At 36.2% G+C, this 17096-nt stretch overlaps 1 protein-coding gene across 1 annotated transcript in view; it reads left to right on the top strand.

Annotated features, from left to right (window-relative positions):
- The window catches only part of ZFAT (zinc finger and AT-hook domain containing), a 77439-nt gene extending 60711 nt beyond the window's left edge, over nucleotides 1-16728 (top strand). The window contains exons 13-16 of the mRNA XM_062491874.1: nucleotides 438-556; nucleotides 1962-2088; nucleotides 4265-4395; nucleotides 15513-16728. Of these exons, the coding sequence (XP_062347858.1) occupies nucleotides 438-556; nucleotides 1962-2088; nucleotides 4265-4395; nucleotides 15513-15752 (617 nt within the window). The 3' untranslated portion in view covers nucleotides 15753-16728. The remainder of the gene's footprint in view (nucleotides 1-437; nucleotides 557-1961; nucleotides 2089-4264; nucleotides 4396-15512) is intronic.
- The last annotated feature ends 368 nt before the right edge of the window (nucleotides 16729-17096 follow it).

Here is a 17096-nt window from a genome sequence, read left to right as displayed (position 1 = left end):
TCATGCTTAGATTTTTACCTGTAATGCTGCACACTCACACATCAAAAATTGTGCTGACTTCATGCTGTGCATAATTTTGTAGACAGAAAGCTTGATTTACAGTTTGCATGTTAACATAAAACTCAAGAGCAAAGATATTTGGGTGAAGAGCATATAATATTGTTAACTCTTCCTAGCTTACTTTGTTAATGTAAAAAAATTCTTTTGAAACTTGAGAATGCTAGAGCACCTATCTTAGAGAATACACATTTTAAAAAATATTACTAAAGTATGCCATTGATGTATAAGTTAAATATTAACATATTTCATGTTGGACAAATGGCTAAAGGAAAACATTTTACAGTGACATGGCTTGATTGAGATGGGGTCAAATTAAACTGCATCAAAAAGAATTTATATGAAAATAACTCAAATAATTTATTTGGGTTTTCTTGTAGGTGGCATTAAGTGTCCTGTTTGCAGCTTCGTGTATGGTACAAAATGGGAGTTCAACAGACATCTTAAAAACAAGCATGGAATGAAGTTAGTGGAGAATGATGGGGAGACCAAATGGGAGGTAAAACAAAATAACAAGGGCTTTGACCCAAAGATTTTTTAAAATTCTGGGGAGAAAATTAAGGATAAAAATAATAAGTGCAAAAAAATGTGGTTCTGACTTTATATAAAGATCAGAAGGTCATGGGATCTTATCTTTGCTTGAATGCATGCCTTATCTGCCTGTTAAATTTTAATATATGGCCATGTTAACAACCTTGTAAATGCTTTTCTTTTTTTGCATTTTAGGCTTCTAGTCCTCTATTTGCAGCAGAAAGGGTGAAAGCTTTAGCAAAAAAATGTTAAATTGAAAACCTTCCTGCATTTTGTAATGTGCTGAATATTCACTGGTGTTAACTGTAAAATGAACAAAGCTGCAGAAAAAAAGCTTATGTCTTGATCCAGAGAAGGCTAGAATCTAGAAAACTGATATTTTTTTTTAATTGATCTGCTGAAAAAATTAAAATGTTATGCAGAGTAAGTCTTCTGCGATATGTTCCATGTTTTCGGCTTCAGTCCTAGAGATGCAGAATCGATGGGAAAACCACAGATTTAGACACTTTTATTAACAAACTATGGTTGGCCAGCAGAGTGTCTTCCACTGCCTGAGCAGGCTGGCTCTGAGGTCCAGTGAGACAGAAAAGCCAGGAGTCATCTGCAGCTGGCTGACCCCCCCACAGTTCTAGGCCACTTCTGCTAAATTTCAGTCTGGCCCCCATCACAAATCTGATGCCTGACTTGGAGGAGCTGACCTGCAGGTGTTGTCTAACATTTATTGAGTATCCACACACAGAAGGATAAGCCCTTGAAAAACAATGGAGTAGGTTCTGTTTGGACAGCTGTTCAAAGAAGACAGGACAATTATTTTAAAATGTAGCCCTTCAAAGTCTTGTATTCATATTCCAAATGATTCTCTGTATTCCCCTGTAGCTGCCCAAAGCTGAAAATAAGGGAACATCCTGGATGCAAGAATGTCTCTGTTGCTGAACTGGCTACAGAGTCCCATCAGAGCAGGAATATGTACTGACAGCTTGTCTTGAAAAATAGCATAGTTTATAGAAAGGATAACTTTTCTGAAACAATGACATTTTTTTCAAGCTTCCAAGGTATTATAGCAGATCTGCATTATAAATCCATTTTGCTTTAAAGTCTTTGCTAAATCCTGGTACAAGTCTGTTGTTAGTTCTAAGATAACTGTGCAACAAAAATAAGGTCAGGATGATTTAGCATCCTTAAAACAACTTTTGAAGTAGAATCTAGAAGAACACTGTGGGATGATTATCCTGTCTCCTATATAATACTCTTCTTGAATTCTGTTTCACCCAGTATAGCTCTTGTTAAAGTATTTGTTGTCCAAACTCATTCCTTATTGTTGTTAAATCACTGAAATGAGATTGTTCATGCCTTGGCTGGGTTTTGTTTCCAAGTTAACTGCTGAAGTTTCTGAAGAAGCATCCACTCAGTATCTCCATATCACAGAGGCTGGAGAAGATGTTCAAGGCACTCAGGCTGCTGTGGCTGCATTACAGAACCTCAGATACACTTCTGAGAACAGTAAGTTACCTTTTTCTGGGTTGGGACACAAATACACCTTTTTTTCCAAACTACCTAATTTTTTTGAGTGTACTGGGCAGTATATGACCTCCTGTGATCTCCTATTAAAAATGATGAAATAAGACATTCAGAACTTAATTGTGGGGCGTTATATTTTCTTTAGGTATAAATGAGAAATTATAATTCATTATTAATTTCTCTATCCTGAAGTCATTAATACTTATCGCTGCCTGTTTTGTATGTTTTTATTAGCTCTGTGGAATTTCCTGCCTTTATTATCAAATACACTGTGAAATTAGCTATCTTGGCAGAATAGATGGTGTGTATCTAATGGCAATTCTCTGGCTATTATTTTTCTCCCTCTCTGGCTTTAGTCAGCAAGACTGCAGGAGTTACATGGTGGAATAGCTCATTTACCACGTTCCCAAGACAGCACTAACAATCTCAATTTTGATGGTGCCCAAAACCAAGTGAGCTATTCTGTATCAGTTTGAGGAGGAAAAGAGTAGCATTAGATAATGTCTGCTAAGTGGGAGATAATAAAAGCCAGGAGAAAAGAAAAAATACCCATATTTCTTAGAGTGTTAAAACACCAAAGAATAGAGTAGGGTTCCTATGGTGTTTTTGGTGGGTTTTTTTTGTTTTGTTTTGTTTTTTTGTTGTTTTTTGGGGGTTTTTTGTTTGTTTGGGTTTTTTTTTGTTTTGTTTTGTTTTTTGGGTTTTTTTTAATACCTATAAATAAATGCCCTGGTTATCAGAAGAGACAGCATTTTACAGTTGTTTACCATCATGGTCTTTATAGTTCACAATATAGATACATATCAAAAACTCTGTTTTTATGGATTTTCCAAACATGTTGCAATGAACTTGCTACCAGTTTCTGTATATTATGTTAATGAGTGAAAATTCTGAATAGGCAAAAACTTCTCGAGAGCTTTTCTTAAACTTCTGTGTATCTAAATTAAAATAAATATTGTCATGGAATGCACTGTACATAGCAGTCTTCATTTTAAGCATGAGGCTATAGTTTTTGGAGTAATCTTCTTTTTAGAACATCCAACTTCAGATAGTCTTCCAGCATATTCTGTCTTAGTATGAAAACAGTAGTATCTTGTTAAAGGCAGTTTATAGTTTAAAAAAAACACCTCAAAGCAAGCAAACCTTTTTCAGTACTCAGCTACACTTGTTTCTTACATAAATAACAAAACATAACTAATTTCTATTTGAAATTAAATTATTTGACCTAGGCTACTATCACAATATCAACCTCAGTTTGAAAGAGTTTAAGTTAGGAAATTAGTTTTATTCTATTTGCTGTCTCTTTTCTATCTCTGACAGTGATTAAAGCAAATATAAGGCAGCTTTACATGACCCTGGCAGTTTCTCTGACATCTCCCTCATGCTGACAATGGGCATGTAGGAATGGTGGGCCATTGTTGAAAATTTGTATTCCTGCATGGCAAAAAAAACATTTTTCTGCATTCAGGTCTTTCACACCTTGTGAGAAGTGAGAGTACAACTATAAATGTTTTGTTTGGGTTTTTTTGTAAACATCCCTTTCCTTTGGCAGGGATACACACATCAGAGAATTTTTAAAAAACGACAGACATGTTCTGATCCAGTGTTTATAAAATGATCAGTATGAATTTTCCCAAGCAATTAACCTTTCCCTTCAGCAGGTTAGTGATTAAACTACTTAATTTAGATTGAGGGGTATTGCAGAGGACCAGACAGATAGTAAACACAGATTTCTAAAATACCAAATGGCTGTTATGGTTATGGGTATACAGGCAGGTTCTGTGAAGATGAATGTCTGGTAAATACACATTTGGATTTGTAAAGTCTTGCAGCTTCCTAATTTGCAGTTCCTGCTATGACTTGTGGCTGTTGTTTCTTTATTCAATGTATTCTTGTAGGTCTCTTTCAAATAGGCATAGAAGTGATCAGTGTGGCCTCACTTGCTGATTCATGCATTCCCTGGGCATATTTGTTTTGTGACTACTTCCCTGCCATAGATCTGTTATTAAAGAGTGACATTATTGAGATTTTTGAATTGTACCAACAGTGCTGTGAGTCAGGGCTATGCTATTTGGATTCACATAGCTTCAGAACTTTCTATTTCTTTTTAATTTTTTTTTTACTGTGATGATCTTATGGTTGCTGTCTTTCTAATAAGGTGAAAGGCTGGATCCAACAGCTGTAAACATCCTGCAGCAGATTATTGAGTTGGGTTCAGAATCCCATGATGCCACTGCAGTGGCTTCTGTTGTTACCATGGCACCTGGCACAGTGACAGTGGTGAAGCAGGTAAGAGCTCTTTTCCTCTCTAGACCAGCCACAGTTAATTTTCATACATTTATTGTGAAACAGGTGTTAACTTTGCAAGGGACAAATTTTAAATGATTATTCAAGACACACAGAGAAATTTTCCTAATTTTTCACTGGGTATTGTGTGTGTGTTTACATGCCCACACATGTACATGTTTATACATATATACACATATATCTTTATACATCTAAAAATGCATATAGTTTTGTATGTATATAAAATATGAATGAATAAAATAGACCTGTATGTGTGCGAAAATACAGCTTTTTTTTCTAGCAGGTGTTTTCAGGCTTTATAAAATAACATACTTAAACTTTGTGCAGATACTTAATGCCATTGTCATCTAAAAGGTTCAGGTGATCCTTGGTATGCAGCAACCAAAAGGAAATAATTTTCAATTTGAGGTGCCTGCTGGGTTCAAACTTCAATACTTTTGCTCAGTATTTCCTCCTCACAGGTGTCAGCTAACTTTGTTGCTGCCATTTTTCATTCTTCTCTCAGTGAGAAGGAGAAACTCTGCTTGTTCCTTCTCTTTCAGCATAGCTCTTTGCTTATCCCTTTCCCCACTGATTCACTGGGGTCTCTGCACTCAGTGGTTGACAGATGGGGGAAGGAAACTACATAAGTTTTAACTTCCCAAGGAGTTTAAGCAACTCCTTTTATTTAAATTAATCAGAACTGATTATTCTGAGTGCTAAAACTAACTTTTGAGTTCAGCATTTTTGTAGTGTTTTGAACATTGATTTTGAACATTCATGAGTGCTCCACAGAAGTGTGAAGTTCATGGTCTGTGAAGTACTTGGATAATTCCAAAGCTTGCTGCTCAAATGTCACTAAGACAAGGAAGAATTTGAAGTCAGAGTATTTTCAAGTGTTCCTTTGCAATACTTAACAGGTGTTTTTGACTAGAAACTATGTAAGAGTTTAGGGCTTTTTATAGAATAACATATCCAAATTGGAAAACAAATCTGATCATTAAAGAGAAGAGACAGTGTGGTCCAATTATGTGCAAGTTTCAAAACTACTTTTATGATGTAGCCACTGCCAACACGAATGCTGTGCTAAAGAGGTGACCTGTTTAGGGGTTGAATGCAGTATTAGCAGTTGGTGTTTGTCAATGTTACTGAAATTAGTTCTTCCCTAAAGAAATTAATTTTTTGAGGCTGTTGTACTAAATGTATAGGAGAAGGTGGCTGCTGAAATAGAGCTCCCTAGAGAATGTTTTGATATCTGAGTGTTAAACTTTAAATATACAGGTGTTAACTCTGATCAATATCTGAGTCATCATAAAATCTCTTAACTTCCTTGTTGGACCCTCTGAATTTACCATTAATTTTATCTAAGTAAATAATTATATTCCAAATTAATTTTCGTCTTCATTTTTCAATCCATATTTCTAGCCTTTTGACTTTGCAGACTGCCAAGCCTTAATCACTTCTTTTTCCCTGTATACATCAATGACTCTCACTGGTCTGATATCAAACTCTTACAAGCACCACTTCTATATCAAATGAAATACTGAATTCTCAGAGCACAGAATCTCTTCTGCTTTTCTATTAATGCCCCCTTTACCCCTCCATTCAGAATATTTTACCTTTTTAAAATTTTTCTTTTCATTTTTCTCTTTTTCTTCTATTTTTCTTTAGAAATTTTTTTATCATAGTCTGTTCTGTTATACAGCTGTAGTTACTTTCCAGCTCTTTTCTTCTCACCAGAATATTGCTCCTGAGTTACAAGCACACCCAATTTTAATCTGAGGGAAAAAAGTCTTTAGATGTTATTAACTTGACTTTAATCCTCCCCTATTAGAAACTGTCTACTAATACTAAGTTGCTTTCTGTGGGATATCCCTCATTTGTACCTATGTCTTGGTTGGGTTTTAATTATAATAGGTTCCTGATTGTTGACCTTGAAGTGACCTTTAGATACGTTCATATTTCACTTTCCTACTGGAAAACATATTCCACACTTTCTTCTGTGACCTTCAGCTTCTCTTGTGGATTGTGAGACAAAGAATTCATTCAGGGTGTCAGCAGTATATCGATGTCATCTGTCACTGAATTTCCACTCCTGTTCTTTAATGGCCTCACCCAGTCCTTGCTTCACAGCTTGGGTCCATTTTTTTTTTTTTCCTTAACAACATTTATTGTAGTTGTCCTGATTTTTATGCTGTTTCTTGTTTTCTCTGTCTCTAAGGACATATGTTACCCATTTCTTATATCAATCCTTACTTTCATATCTCATTTTTAGCTAGCCCTTGCAAGTTTCCTTCATATTTCTCTCTCTGCACCAAGAAATTTCTTCTAATTCTAAATTAATAGAATGTTTTAAAGGATTTTTTTTCTGCAAACATTACACTATAGTGTTCCTATTTTTGTCTCCTCTTTCCTCCCTTGAAATTTCTTTCTCCCACAGCTGCCCTTGTTTTACTTTTCACTCATAAAAGTCCCATTTACAGTTGATCCTTAAAATCTTGTTTAAATCCAGCTGTATCTATCAGTAATGCTGCTCTGCTCATGCTTTAGCACTTCCCTAACCTGTGTGCTTACATACCTTCAGAGTGCTGTGTTTGTAGAGCTTCAGGTTAATGCAAGAATTTGCTTCCAGAAACAAACTCTGTATTTATCCCTAAGTCCTTTTCAGCATCTTGGAAGATATCTGGTGTATTAATTACATCTAACTGGTGTAATTTTAAAATGGTTTCCTACTAGGTCACAGGACATAAAGGATACTGTGTTTGGGGGGGGTCTTCTGTTAAATTATTGTTTAGCTTGTAGTCCTACTGCAAGTATGCTAAATTGTAAGTATACATAGTGGAGGTGAAATCAAGATCAGATTGTCTCTACACAGCTCCTGAATTGGCAGGTTGAGAAAAAAAATTCAGTTCTGACTTAGGAAACTTCATATTTCTTGTTTATATTAATGATTATATTAAAGAAAAGTTTTTGACAACATAGCACTAACCAATCCCAGACACAATTCACCTTATGATTTTAAACCCAAAAATACAAAGTTAGCCCTGCTTCACTTGGATTCTGCTTGGTAAATAGGAATCATTGTTTGGCTCTGTTACTGTCACATGTATGAGACCTTTCTTTGAGAAGGTTATGTCTGGAGGCTGAAATGATATTATCTTAATCTTGTCTGTGAGTCAGTATACTAGTCTGTTACTAAAGTTACTTTTTTTCTAATTTGGGATAAATCCAGTTGTGTGAGCTCTGAAAATATGCAGCTGCTAAGTAGTGTAATATATATTTCTCACCAAATGCCTGAGAAAAAAAAAGTTAGTTATGTGAAGTTTTACCAATATGATCTGAGACTGGCAAAAATCCCCTTTGAAGCTTTGATCACAGCATAGCAGAAGTCCATCCTTGTTCAGTTACTAGGGGTCCACTCTGGATCTCTTTTAAAAGAGCTAATGAAGATACTTCTTCATAGCTTGGCACTTTGAGTTGTTCTGCTCTGCTTAAAGATGGAAAAAGTAGCAAGGTGGGAAAAAGGAGAGAGGAAAGATTGCTAAGTTTGAAGAACGACTAGGAAAGAGACTACCAAATGCTTAGAAAAGGCAGGAAATACTCTTCATAGTGGATGGTAAATATAGGCAAGAGACTGGGGAGAAAAGAGTTTTGTGGGAACAGCACATGGGAGGGGAGCACATCCTCAGCACATGAGGATGAAGGGCCTGGAAGGGTAAAACAAGGCACTTTCCATTCTGAACATTCCACTCTCTGTGTCCTATTACAGATGTACTTTTGCCCTTGTGCCTTAAGGTGGAGATTGATTCATTAGTTTTTTTTGTTTATCTTGCTAGAAGAGGCTGCTCAATCCATTATTTATTGGGATGGACTATTTTCCTGGCTCACATGCCTAACATAAACAGTCAGGCCAGTATCACACACACCCCTGATTTACAGTCTCTGCAGGCCTGTGTTCAAAGACTTGTTTTTCACACAAAATCTGTGTATTAACTCAAACAGAGATAGTGTTTCACTACACACTGCCTTGATGTTTAGTTGTTTCAGTTAGAGTGTACATCAAACAAGAATGTACACTCTAAATAATTGCTAATTGCTAATTTAATTGCACTAATTGCTCCATAAAAAGTTCCTTCCAAGTTAAACATTTGTTTGATTTAAATTCTGAGTTTCTTGTGAGGAAACATTACCCTCAGAAATGAACACCCCTTATATGTTATTTTTTGCAGAGATTCCTTCAGTGTATAGTGTTGTAAGGAACTCTCCAAGGAAACAATATTAAAAGTGCATGTTTTTGGCTTCACAATATACAAAGAACATCCTTGAAAGCTTAGTTCCTGAGTCTCTCACTGTGTTGAGCAGAACATCAGAAGTGTTTCCTCTTCTTGGTCTGTGTCCATCAGCTATAGTTTCTCTTCTAGTTGTTGCTTTTCCATTTCCAATGTTTGTTAGTAGGAATGTTTAATGGCAGAAAGTTACTGCCTGATTTAATTCATTTATTTTTTCATAAATGTCGTTTATTTCTTGTATCAGATGTCTTTGACACAGAGTAGAAAGCACGTAGTGTTCTTTGTCCAAATACAAGTTTTTATTTTTGCATCAAAATACTACTATAAATATATACATATAAAAGTAGACTTTTTAATTGCAAACCAAAGGTTCACATTGTTGTGCACTATAGTAACCAGTTAAATTTGGTTGCATGTTATCTATTTTTCAGGATTTCTTTTCATTTAGAATGTGATGGGCAAATTTGCTGGTGATTTGCTATTTTAGGCCTGTGATACTGCACTGGGTTTGTGTGCTCTAGAACCATCAGTTTTAGCTCACTCTGAAGATGGCTGAGAAGTTTGTGTTAATCTCAAGTCATTATTATTAATCACTAGCTGATTATATCAGCCTTTCTGCACAGTTGTTCATCAGAAGTCCACTTTATTTCTCAACTCTGTGGGATGTCTTTCCTGTTTTTCAAGCCAGAAAACTGATTTCCTCCTCAGGACCATTCTTGGGATTTGCCTGCAGGTGAATGTCTAAGTGGTGACAATTTGTTCTGAATAATGATTCCTGTATGGTTTCTCCTTTCAACCTTTTAGTTACAATGGTTGCCCAAGCCATTGCTATTTTATGCTACAGTTAACTCTGATAATCTTTTTTCTGACATTCACAGTTTATGTTTTATCCCTTCTGTATTCTTTCAGAAAAAATCTCAAAGATCACTTTTTCTCCTCTTCTTGTCATCACGCTCTCTTGTTCTGTTCACTTGATATTCCCATTTTTTTGCTACATTAAACAAAATCTTGTTTTCCTTTCCTGGGTTTTTTTTTTTTACTCCTTTCCAACTGTCCCATTTCTCATTGGCTGTAAGATTTTGTCTCCTACCTTTGCTCAGTCCATGAGGATTTAGTTTCTTTTTTCAAACAAGTTTCTAATGCCTTTTTCCATATTGTGCTTAGTTGTGTAAATTTTTAATGAGGAGCAATTTGCACCTCATGGTCTCCTCTTAGTCACTTGTCAAAAATATGATGACAGCAGTTATCTGTGAATATAGACTGTTGAATATTGACACTAATGCCTGTCACACTGAACCACCACTTCCTCATTTAGGTTTTACTGTCTCACTTCCCTTTTTCTATGTCTGCTTACTTTCTCTTGTTTTATGCTGAAATTATAGTGAAATTATATGTCCTTTGGGGCATGAACTACTCTTTTCATATAGCATAGCTGATACAATCCAGGTCCTGATCCAAAGCACTGCATAAATATTAACAGTAAAGAGCAGTAGTTGGCTGCTGAATTCTCTTTCTTTTCCTTCCACTCAAAGATGAGACAGGACTGATGCTTTTACTATTTCTCTAGACTGAAGTGAAAGGTTAAATCTATTCCTGAAAAGGACAGTAACCTATTTTTAACCTAGACATAATGTGTTCTGGAGAGTATCAGCTATTACAATAACTAAACAGATCTTTTTCAGAAGATAACCAAGAAAATATTTCATTTCCATGTGTTTCACCCTTTATTTTAGTTCCTTTCATCCTTTTATTCTGTAATCTCTTCAGGCTCCAGTAAAAACCTACCATGGGAAGTCACTTTTTTCAAAGTGACAGCAGTAGGAAGGCAGAGCAAAGATTTTACATCAGCTCTAAGCAGATCACAGAAAAGAATTTTATAGTGTAGTACATCTTCAAAAATAAATACCTATTATTAGCATGTCTGTCACATCAGAGGGTACTGAGCACTGTACTTCAGGAGCACACCTTGTATTTCAGTCTGACTCGGATTGGTCCTGACCTGGTGATGGGTGCTGGTGGTAATCTAGAAAATTTACCAGTATATGGATTTATATACATGTTGATTGTCAATTTTGTAGTTGCTTTTCAACACAGCAGTCTGATGATTCTTGTGACAGTAACAGCAATGGAAAGTTTTAAATGGGGCAGATAGGGCTGAGGCCCTGTTTCCTCAGCCTTTGAGGTTCTCCTCATCTCTGTAACACACAGATAAAATCTCAGTCAAGATCACTGTCCTGGTAGAGCTCCTCAAACAATGGCAGTGTTGCCCTTCTGTCTCTAAAGGAGGTGGGGTGATCCAGCATTTTGCCAGATGAGTGCCATGTCCAGCCACAGTCCCTTTGTCAGGGTATATTCAACCAAACAATTCCTAAAACTTTTTTAAAATATGCAACAGTACAAAGATTTGTTTGTCTCTTTGCTGTTTTTATTTTATGCAAAGCAACTCTTTCATACTCAACCCTCTTATTGTTCCAAAACCATTGTGCACCAGATTGTCTTTGTTTTGTAGCTCATTATAGAGATTCAAATGATCAAATTCAAGTGTTTTCTGTGTGTACTTTGCACATAATATAACTGTATGTAAACCAGAACTGAGAAAGTGTTGAAATTATTCAAATGATACTGAACAAAACTTGCAGGCACGAATGTAAACTGACACATCACATATCCAGGTGCTCTCTGTGATCTAAAGTGCTTTCATTTTAATCCTTTCTGCAGATATTTTGTGTATTTTCTTACTGATGTTCTATGATATAGATAGCATCTGCAGCCTAGTGTAAGGTTTTGAAAATCTGAAAGATCTCTGTGATTAACTTTTCTGCTTCATGGCAAATTGAAAAGCAGCATTTCATCTGAAATCAAGGGAGAGATTCCACTGAGGATTTGGGGACAGGCCCACCAAAACTGTTTTAAGCACAGTGGACCAGGAACTCCTACTGACTTAGAATAAAATTGAAGATATCACAGTATTTCACAAAATGAGCTGTAGAGTAAGGAAAAGGCTTTAGCATCTTACTGCAAATGTTTTGGTTTTTTTTACTCCTTTTCAGGAAAGGTAAGAAGTATATTTTCCTTAATGGCTTAAATTAATTTATTTCAAATTTTAAAAAACTTTCTTGTTTAGAGAGGAAGAGATTCCTCTAAGACAGATGCATTTGCAATGAACAGTTCCATGTATTTGGATGGTCTGTGGATATGTAAATTAAGAACATTTGGAATTTAGAGGTGTTGAGCTTCTTATGAAAACATGGTGGTGGAAGTCCTATTGGCTTTTGCAAGAGACAGATTTAGTCAATAAAGAATATTTATGCAGGTACTGACTTGATTTTATGTGCCAGCTGTGTGTGGCTTCAGCTCCTTGCTGTCATTCTTTAATGAAGGATAAGCAGACAGATGCTTTTCAGCTGACTCTCAAACATAAAAGAGGTCTTGGATGCTGCTCTTCAAAAGATTTCAGAAGCCAATAAAGAGAATTGAGTGTGGTGACTTCGTTCATTCAGATGGCAGCTGTCCCACTGTTTCATCAATTTGAGGGATGTAAATTAACATTCTGAGATTATTCCCTGTGGAACAATCTAATGGGAACCAAGCAGAAGCATGTAAACATTGAATTGATTTGAAATGTAAATACCCCAAATAATGTGGTGATTTGTCAAACTAAAAGGATTACAGATAGCTGTCCAAAAAAAGATACTGGAAGCTAGAAACACCAGAAATAAAGGCATTAGTTTTCTTTACCCTGCATGACAAGGGTAATAAACCCACATTGATAAAGTCAGGTTGGGAGTTTAAATTAACTTTCTCTATTGGCCATTTTCATTTCAAAAGGATATCAAACTGAATAAGTATTAGATTGCTTCTATTGAATTGAATGAGATTCTGCTTTAATTTCATTTTTGTGTCAACTATGCTTTATTTATTTTCCTCTCTTCGTTATTTATGTACATTCACAAAGCTATATTTGAAATTATTTATGGCTTTTGATTTAGAGTGACAACAGTGAGATCCATCTCATACTGTGCTGTGCATTCTTGCAGCTCTTAGCAAATGTAGTGTAATTTTTCTGGCCTGAGGCATGTTGTCAGGGGGTTATGTGTAGTGCACTAAAACAAGAGGGATTAGTATATTGCATAATTATAGGGCCACATTTTATACACCCCTATTTCTGTATTTGTTTGAGCATCTGTAGCATCAAGGGCTGTAATTGTGAGCTGATTCATAACAAGCTGTGAGATTCTAATTATCTAACATTTTTAACTGCAGCTTCCTATCTGAATTCAATGGTGATTAGACTTTTCATGGCCTGTTGCAATATTCATTAGTAGATCTTATGTATGTCCTTGACTTCCACAGAGGAGCTGACAGTGGAGCAAGTATCCTCAGGAAATAGGAGAGGATAGTTTAAAAAAAAGGGGTTTGGTGTATGAATTCACTAAAGCTACGTTGCTTTCAGTAGGATTTAGGGTATCTTTAATAATTAGAAAAGAAAAAAGGGTCCATTAGGAGCAGCAAGAGACACAAGTTTGCAGTGCTATGTTTTTGGGGTTTTTTTCATGATTTAGCTTTTTGCTTTTCAAAGAGAGCCTCAAGCTTCCATTAATGAGGGGTATGTTGGTGAAAGGGGCTTATAACAAGAGAGGCAGTGATTTTTTTGACAGATAAGGAAAGGACAAGGGGGATTGTTTAAAAACTCAAAGATGTTAGGAAGAAATTCTTCACTTAGAGGGTAGTGAGGCATGGGAACAGATTGCCCAGAGAAGCTGTGGATGCCCCATCCCTGGGAGGCCATGCTGGATGGGCCTAGTGGGAGGTGTCCCTGCCCATGGCAGAGGGGTTGGAACTAGATCATCTCCAAGTTCTCTGTCAATCCAAACCATTCTGTGAGCCTGTGACTCGTTGATTTATGATACCAGCATTTTGAGACAACATAAATTGTTTTTTCTGAGGCTGGTTGTAAATTCTACTGTGTCAAGAAAAACATCCAGCATCATCTACTTTTGTAGGGTATTGAGCTTGAACTTGATCAGAGATATTTAAATTATATTTCAAATAAAACATTCAGATGTGTTTTATAAGAGAAAGAGAATGTGAAAAGGATTTCATTCTATTCCTGTATTTTTTATCCCTATAAACTGAATCCTGTGTGACGAAGTCAGAGTGGGCATTGGTGTTACAATTAAGGTCAGTGACAATGGCCAGATTCCCTTTAGATGTTAAATCTTTCACCAGATAAAATCCACCTATATTTCATTAGTATATTACAGCCATACTGACTTGGGGCCCTCTGAATAATTTAACACCTGGCCATACTTGTTACTGTTCAAGAAAAAGCTTTCTATAGCCTTATTAATTGAGTGAACATTCAGAAGTGAAGTCCTAAGGGGCTTGTGAATCTCTGAAATCTTCTTATGACAGATATTTTAAACACAAAATAGAAAAGTCAGAAGCAAAGTCACTGTATAACAAAGAGAATGGTGGCTTAGGGGGAAAAAAATTAAATGAGAAAAGAGCATCAGGAAAACAAACATATAGGGCCTAATTTTCTCCTTGCTGATCACTAAGGGACCAAACACATCCTTGGAATCTTCACTCTGGTTCTTCCCTTCTGTTCCCACTCCCCTCTTAAACAGCATTAATGATCTTAATTATATTTACTTGAATTTGATTGTGCTGCTGCAGTTTACTTTTGAGCCAGTTTCTAATTAAAAAAAAAAAATAAGTAGCCCTTTCTAACTTTTGTAACTTAGATTCTGCATTTTGTAGAATCTACCATGTCTGACCTCTTCTTTTGAAGATTGCTTGAGAGTTCTGTGCTGCAAGAGCACACTGTGCTCCAGTAAACAGATCCATAGATTTCTAGAATGGTTTGGATTGGAAAGGATCGTAAAGATCATCTCATTCTAACCTTCCTGCCATGGGTAGGGACACCTTCCCCTGACTGATGCTTTTTGTATATGGCTTCCATGCTGAAAAAAATTGCTGTTCCATTCTCTCCTTAAAAGTAGATCATTTTATAACTAACACTTGAGAGAATGCATTTCTTTCACACGACTTACGGTTTTCTGATTTATTTATACTTGTCTGTAGTACTTTGCATAGGAATTTTATATGGGTCTAGTAGAGGATTAAGATTTGGTTTTACATTCTAGTATGTACTGTATTTCAGTAACTGACAGGCACCTGTATGAATTTGGAATTCAATACCAGATTATGTTGCTTTTTAAAATTTTGACAAGAAGTGAAATAGAAAAAGTAAATAGTAAAAAGTCTTTTCACTTGTTTCTGTCACTCTCCTTTCAATAATGTAAACATTGCTGCCTCACAAACAGTAGACCTTAGGAACCTATTTCAGTGATATTTATATTTCACATTTTTCTAATAAAATCCCTTAAGGTTTATTGTGAAATTTCCACTTCTGTGAGCAGCCATTGACTAGGGAGAAAAATAAAGGTGGGTACAGTAGATGTTTTCTCACATGGTTTTGGATGGGTTCTCAACTCAGTGCTACTAGAGGAATTGATTTCAGATTTATTTAAATAAAAGCAGTTTTGAATGAGTGACTGCTGAGAGGTTAAAGCTGTCTCTAAAGACCAGTGTTCCTGAAACTTTGCAGCTCTCTGTGCACGGAGCTGAGATGCTGTGTTGGTGCTTTCAGTATTCTGCCTAGCTACACACTCATTAATCAATAGCGCTCGCATTTTTTGCAAAACTGACATTTTCTTTCAAAACTCTGTGATTGCTCATTTGCTTGCTGTATTTCCATTAATCACCGCAATGCCCGGTACTCCTCGGGCAGGTGAAATTTCTGTAAGCTCTGCAATGTCTCCTCAGGTGAAAGAAGAGGAGCAGTCAGCCAACCACACGCTGATGATCCAGGAGACGCTGCAGCAGGCGTCGGTGGAGCTGTCGGAGCAGCATCACCTGGTGGTGTCCTCGGATGAGGTGGAGGGCATCGAGACTGTCACCGTCTACACCCAGGGTGGGGAGGCTTCAGAATTCATCGTGTATGTCCAGGAGGCTGTGCAGCCTGTGGAGGAGCAAACTGTGGAAGAATCGGTGCAGGAGCTCTAGAGAGCAATGCTCAAAGGAGATGATTTCTTGATTTGCCAAAGCCAGAGGTTTTGGGGTTTTTTTTGTCCCAACCAAAACCAATCAAGCTGATGGATTTGCAGTTGATTTATGATCTGACTGGTTGGATTGTATCAGTAACTGAGACATATTATATGAAAACCTTCTCAGATGTTTTTGTTTCTAAAAAATGTTTCTAAGGAAAAGGTATTCTTCCCCTTCTAAGAAGATCTCTCACTTGATTCCTGTAAATTCGCCCAAATATTGTCTGCACAAAACTGTGGTATCCCATCATAAAAACCATCTATAAAGTTAGCTAGAGTGTCTGGAAAAGCCCATACATCCCATTTTTATACATGCTTCATATATTCTTGACCTGGCTGGAAGCAAAGTTGTTTTTTCTATAATTAAAAGGGCCTCTTAGCTCTGAGTACATGCTTAGAAAGTATCTGCCGGGTTGTGGATCTAATCCAAACAAAGGCTTAAGTTTAATTAGAAACACACCACAGATGGACTGTAGTTTATACCTGTGAGATGATCCTTTGAGTTTGGGAGGTGTTTAAAGCCATATGTGATAATTCTGGGTATCAGTAGGATGACTGTTATTTAGCTATCTGAATAATGATAACTGTTTCTATCCCTCTGAATAATACCTGTCTGGTATCATGAGGTGAAACCAAAACTGTCAAATCAAGGAAATATTCTTTTGTTTTTAAGAAAAAATATATTCAAAAGATTTTTAAATGCTATAAGAGGTGTATGTTAATATGTTTTAAGCAGACATGCTTGTAAATATGACTGTGTGAAAAAATTTGTACAAAAAGCTTAAGTAAATATTGACGAGAATCAAGATATTCTTAATTATGCATGTATATAGTTCCAGATTTTTCTTCATGAATCTTGAATTGTTTCTTGCTTAATATTTTTAAATTTGAGCTATAAAAATTATTAATAAATTAATAAAAAAACTGTATGGTTTTCTTCTAATGCTTTAATTTCTTAAGTGTTTGTTTCCCTTTCATAGCTAATTAAAAAAATGCTGGTGTGCATTGACTCTGATTAATTTTTCCTCCAGTTAGTAGTCTCTTATCCAGAAAGTACCACCATGAAATAAAGGCAGACCTTTCTATGTGATTGAACTTATTTGTGGGTGTCCTGGGTAAAAAAGCTTTTGACTAAGTGGATGTAATGTAGTGAGTTGGTTGTCAGCATCTTGAGTGTGCTGGGTTCTCTTGATGCTGGATAAAATCAGAGTGCAAACCTGTAGTGGCAGTTCCTCCCTTAGCTGTGGCAATGGAGAGTTTAAAGTTTTTAATGGAAAAGAAGTGAGAATTGCTTCATTCGGGT

Source organism: Cinclus cinclus, chromosome 1 (assembly GCF_963662255.1).
Source record: "Cinclus cinclus chromosome 1, bCinCin1.1, whole genome shotgun sequence".
In the NCBI taxonomy this organism is placed as follows: Eukaryota; Metazoa; Chordata; class Aves; order Passeriformes; family Cinclidae; genus Cinclus; species Cinclus cinclus.
The sequence above is the reverse complement of the archived record's forward strand: the minus strand, read 5'-3'. Positions and strand labels throughout refer to the sequence as shown.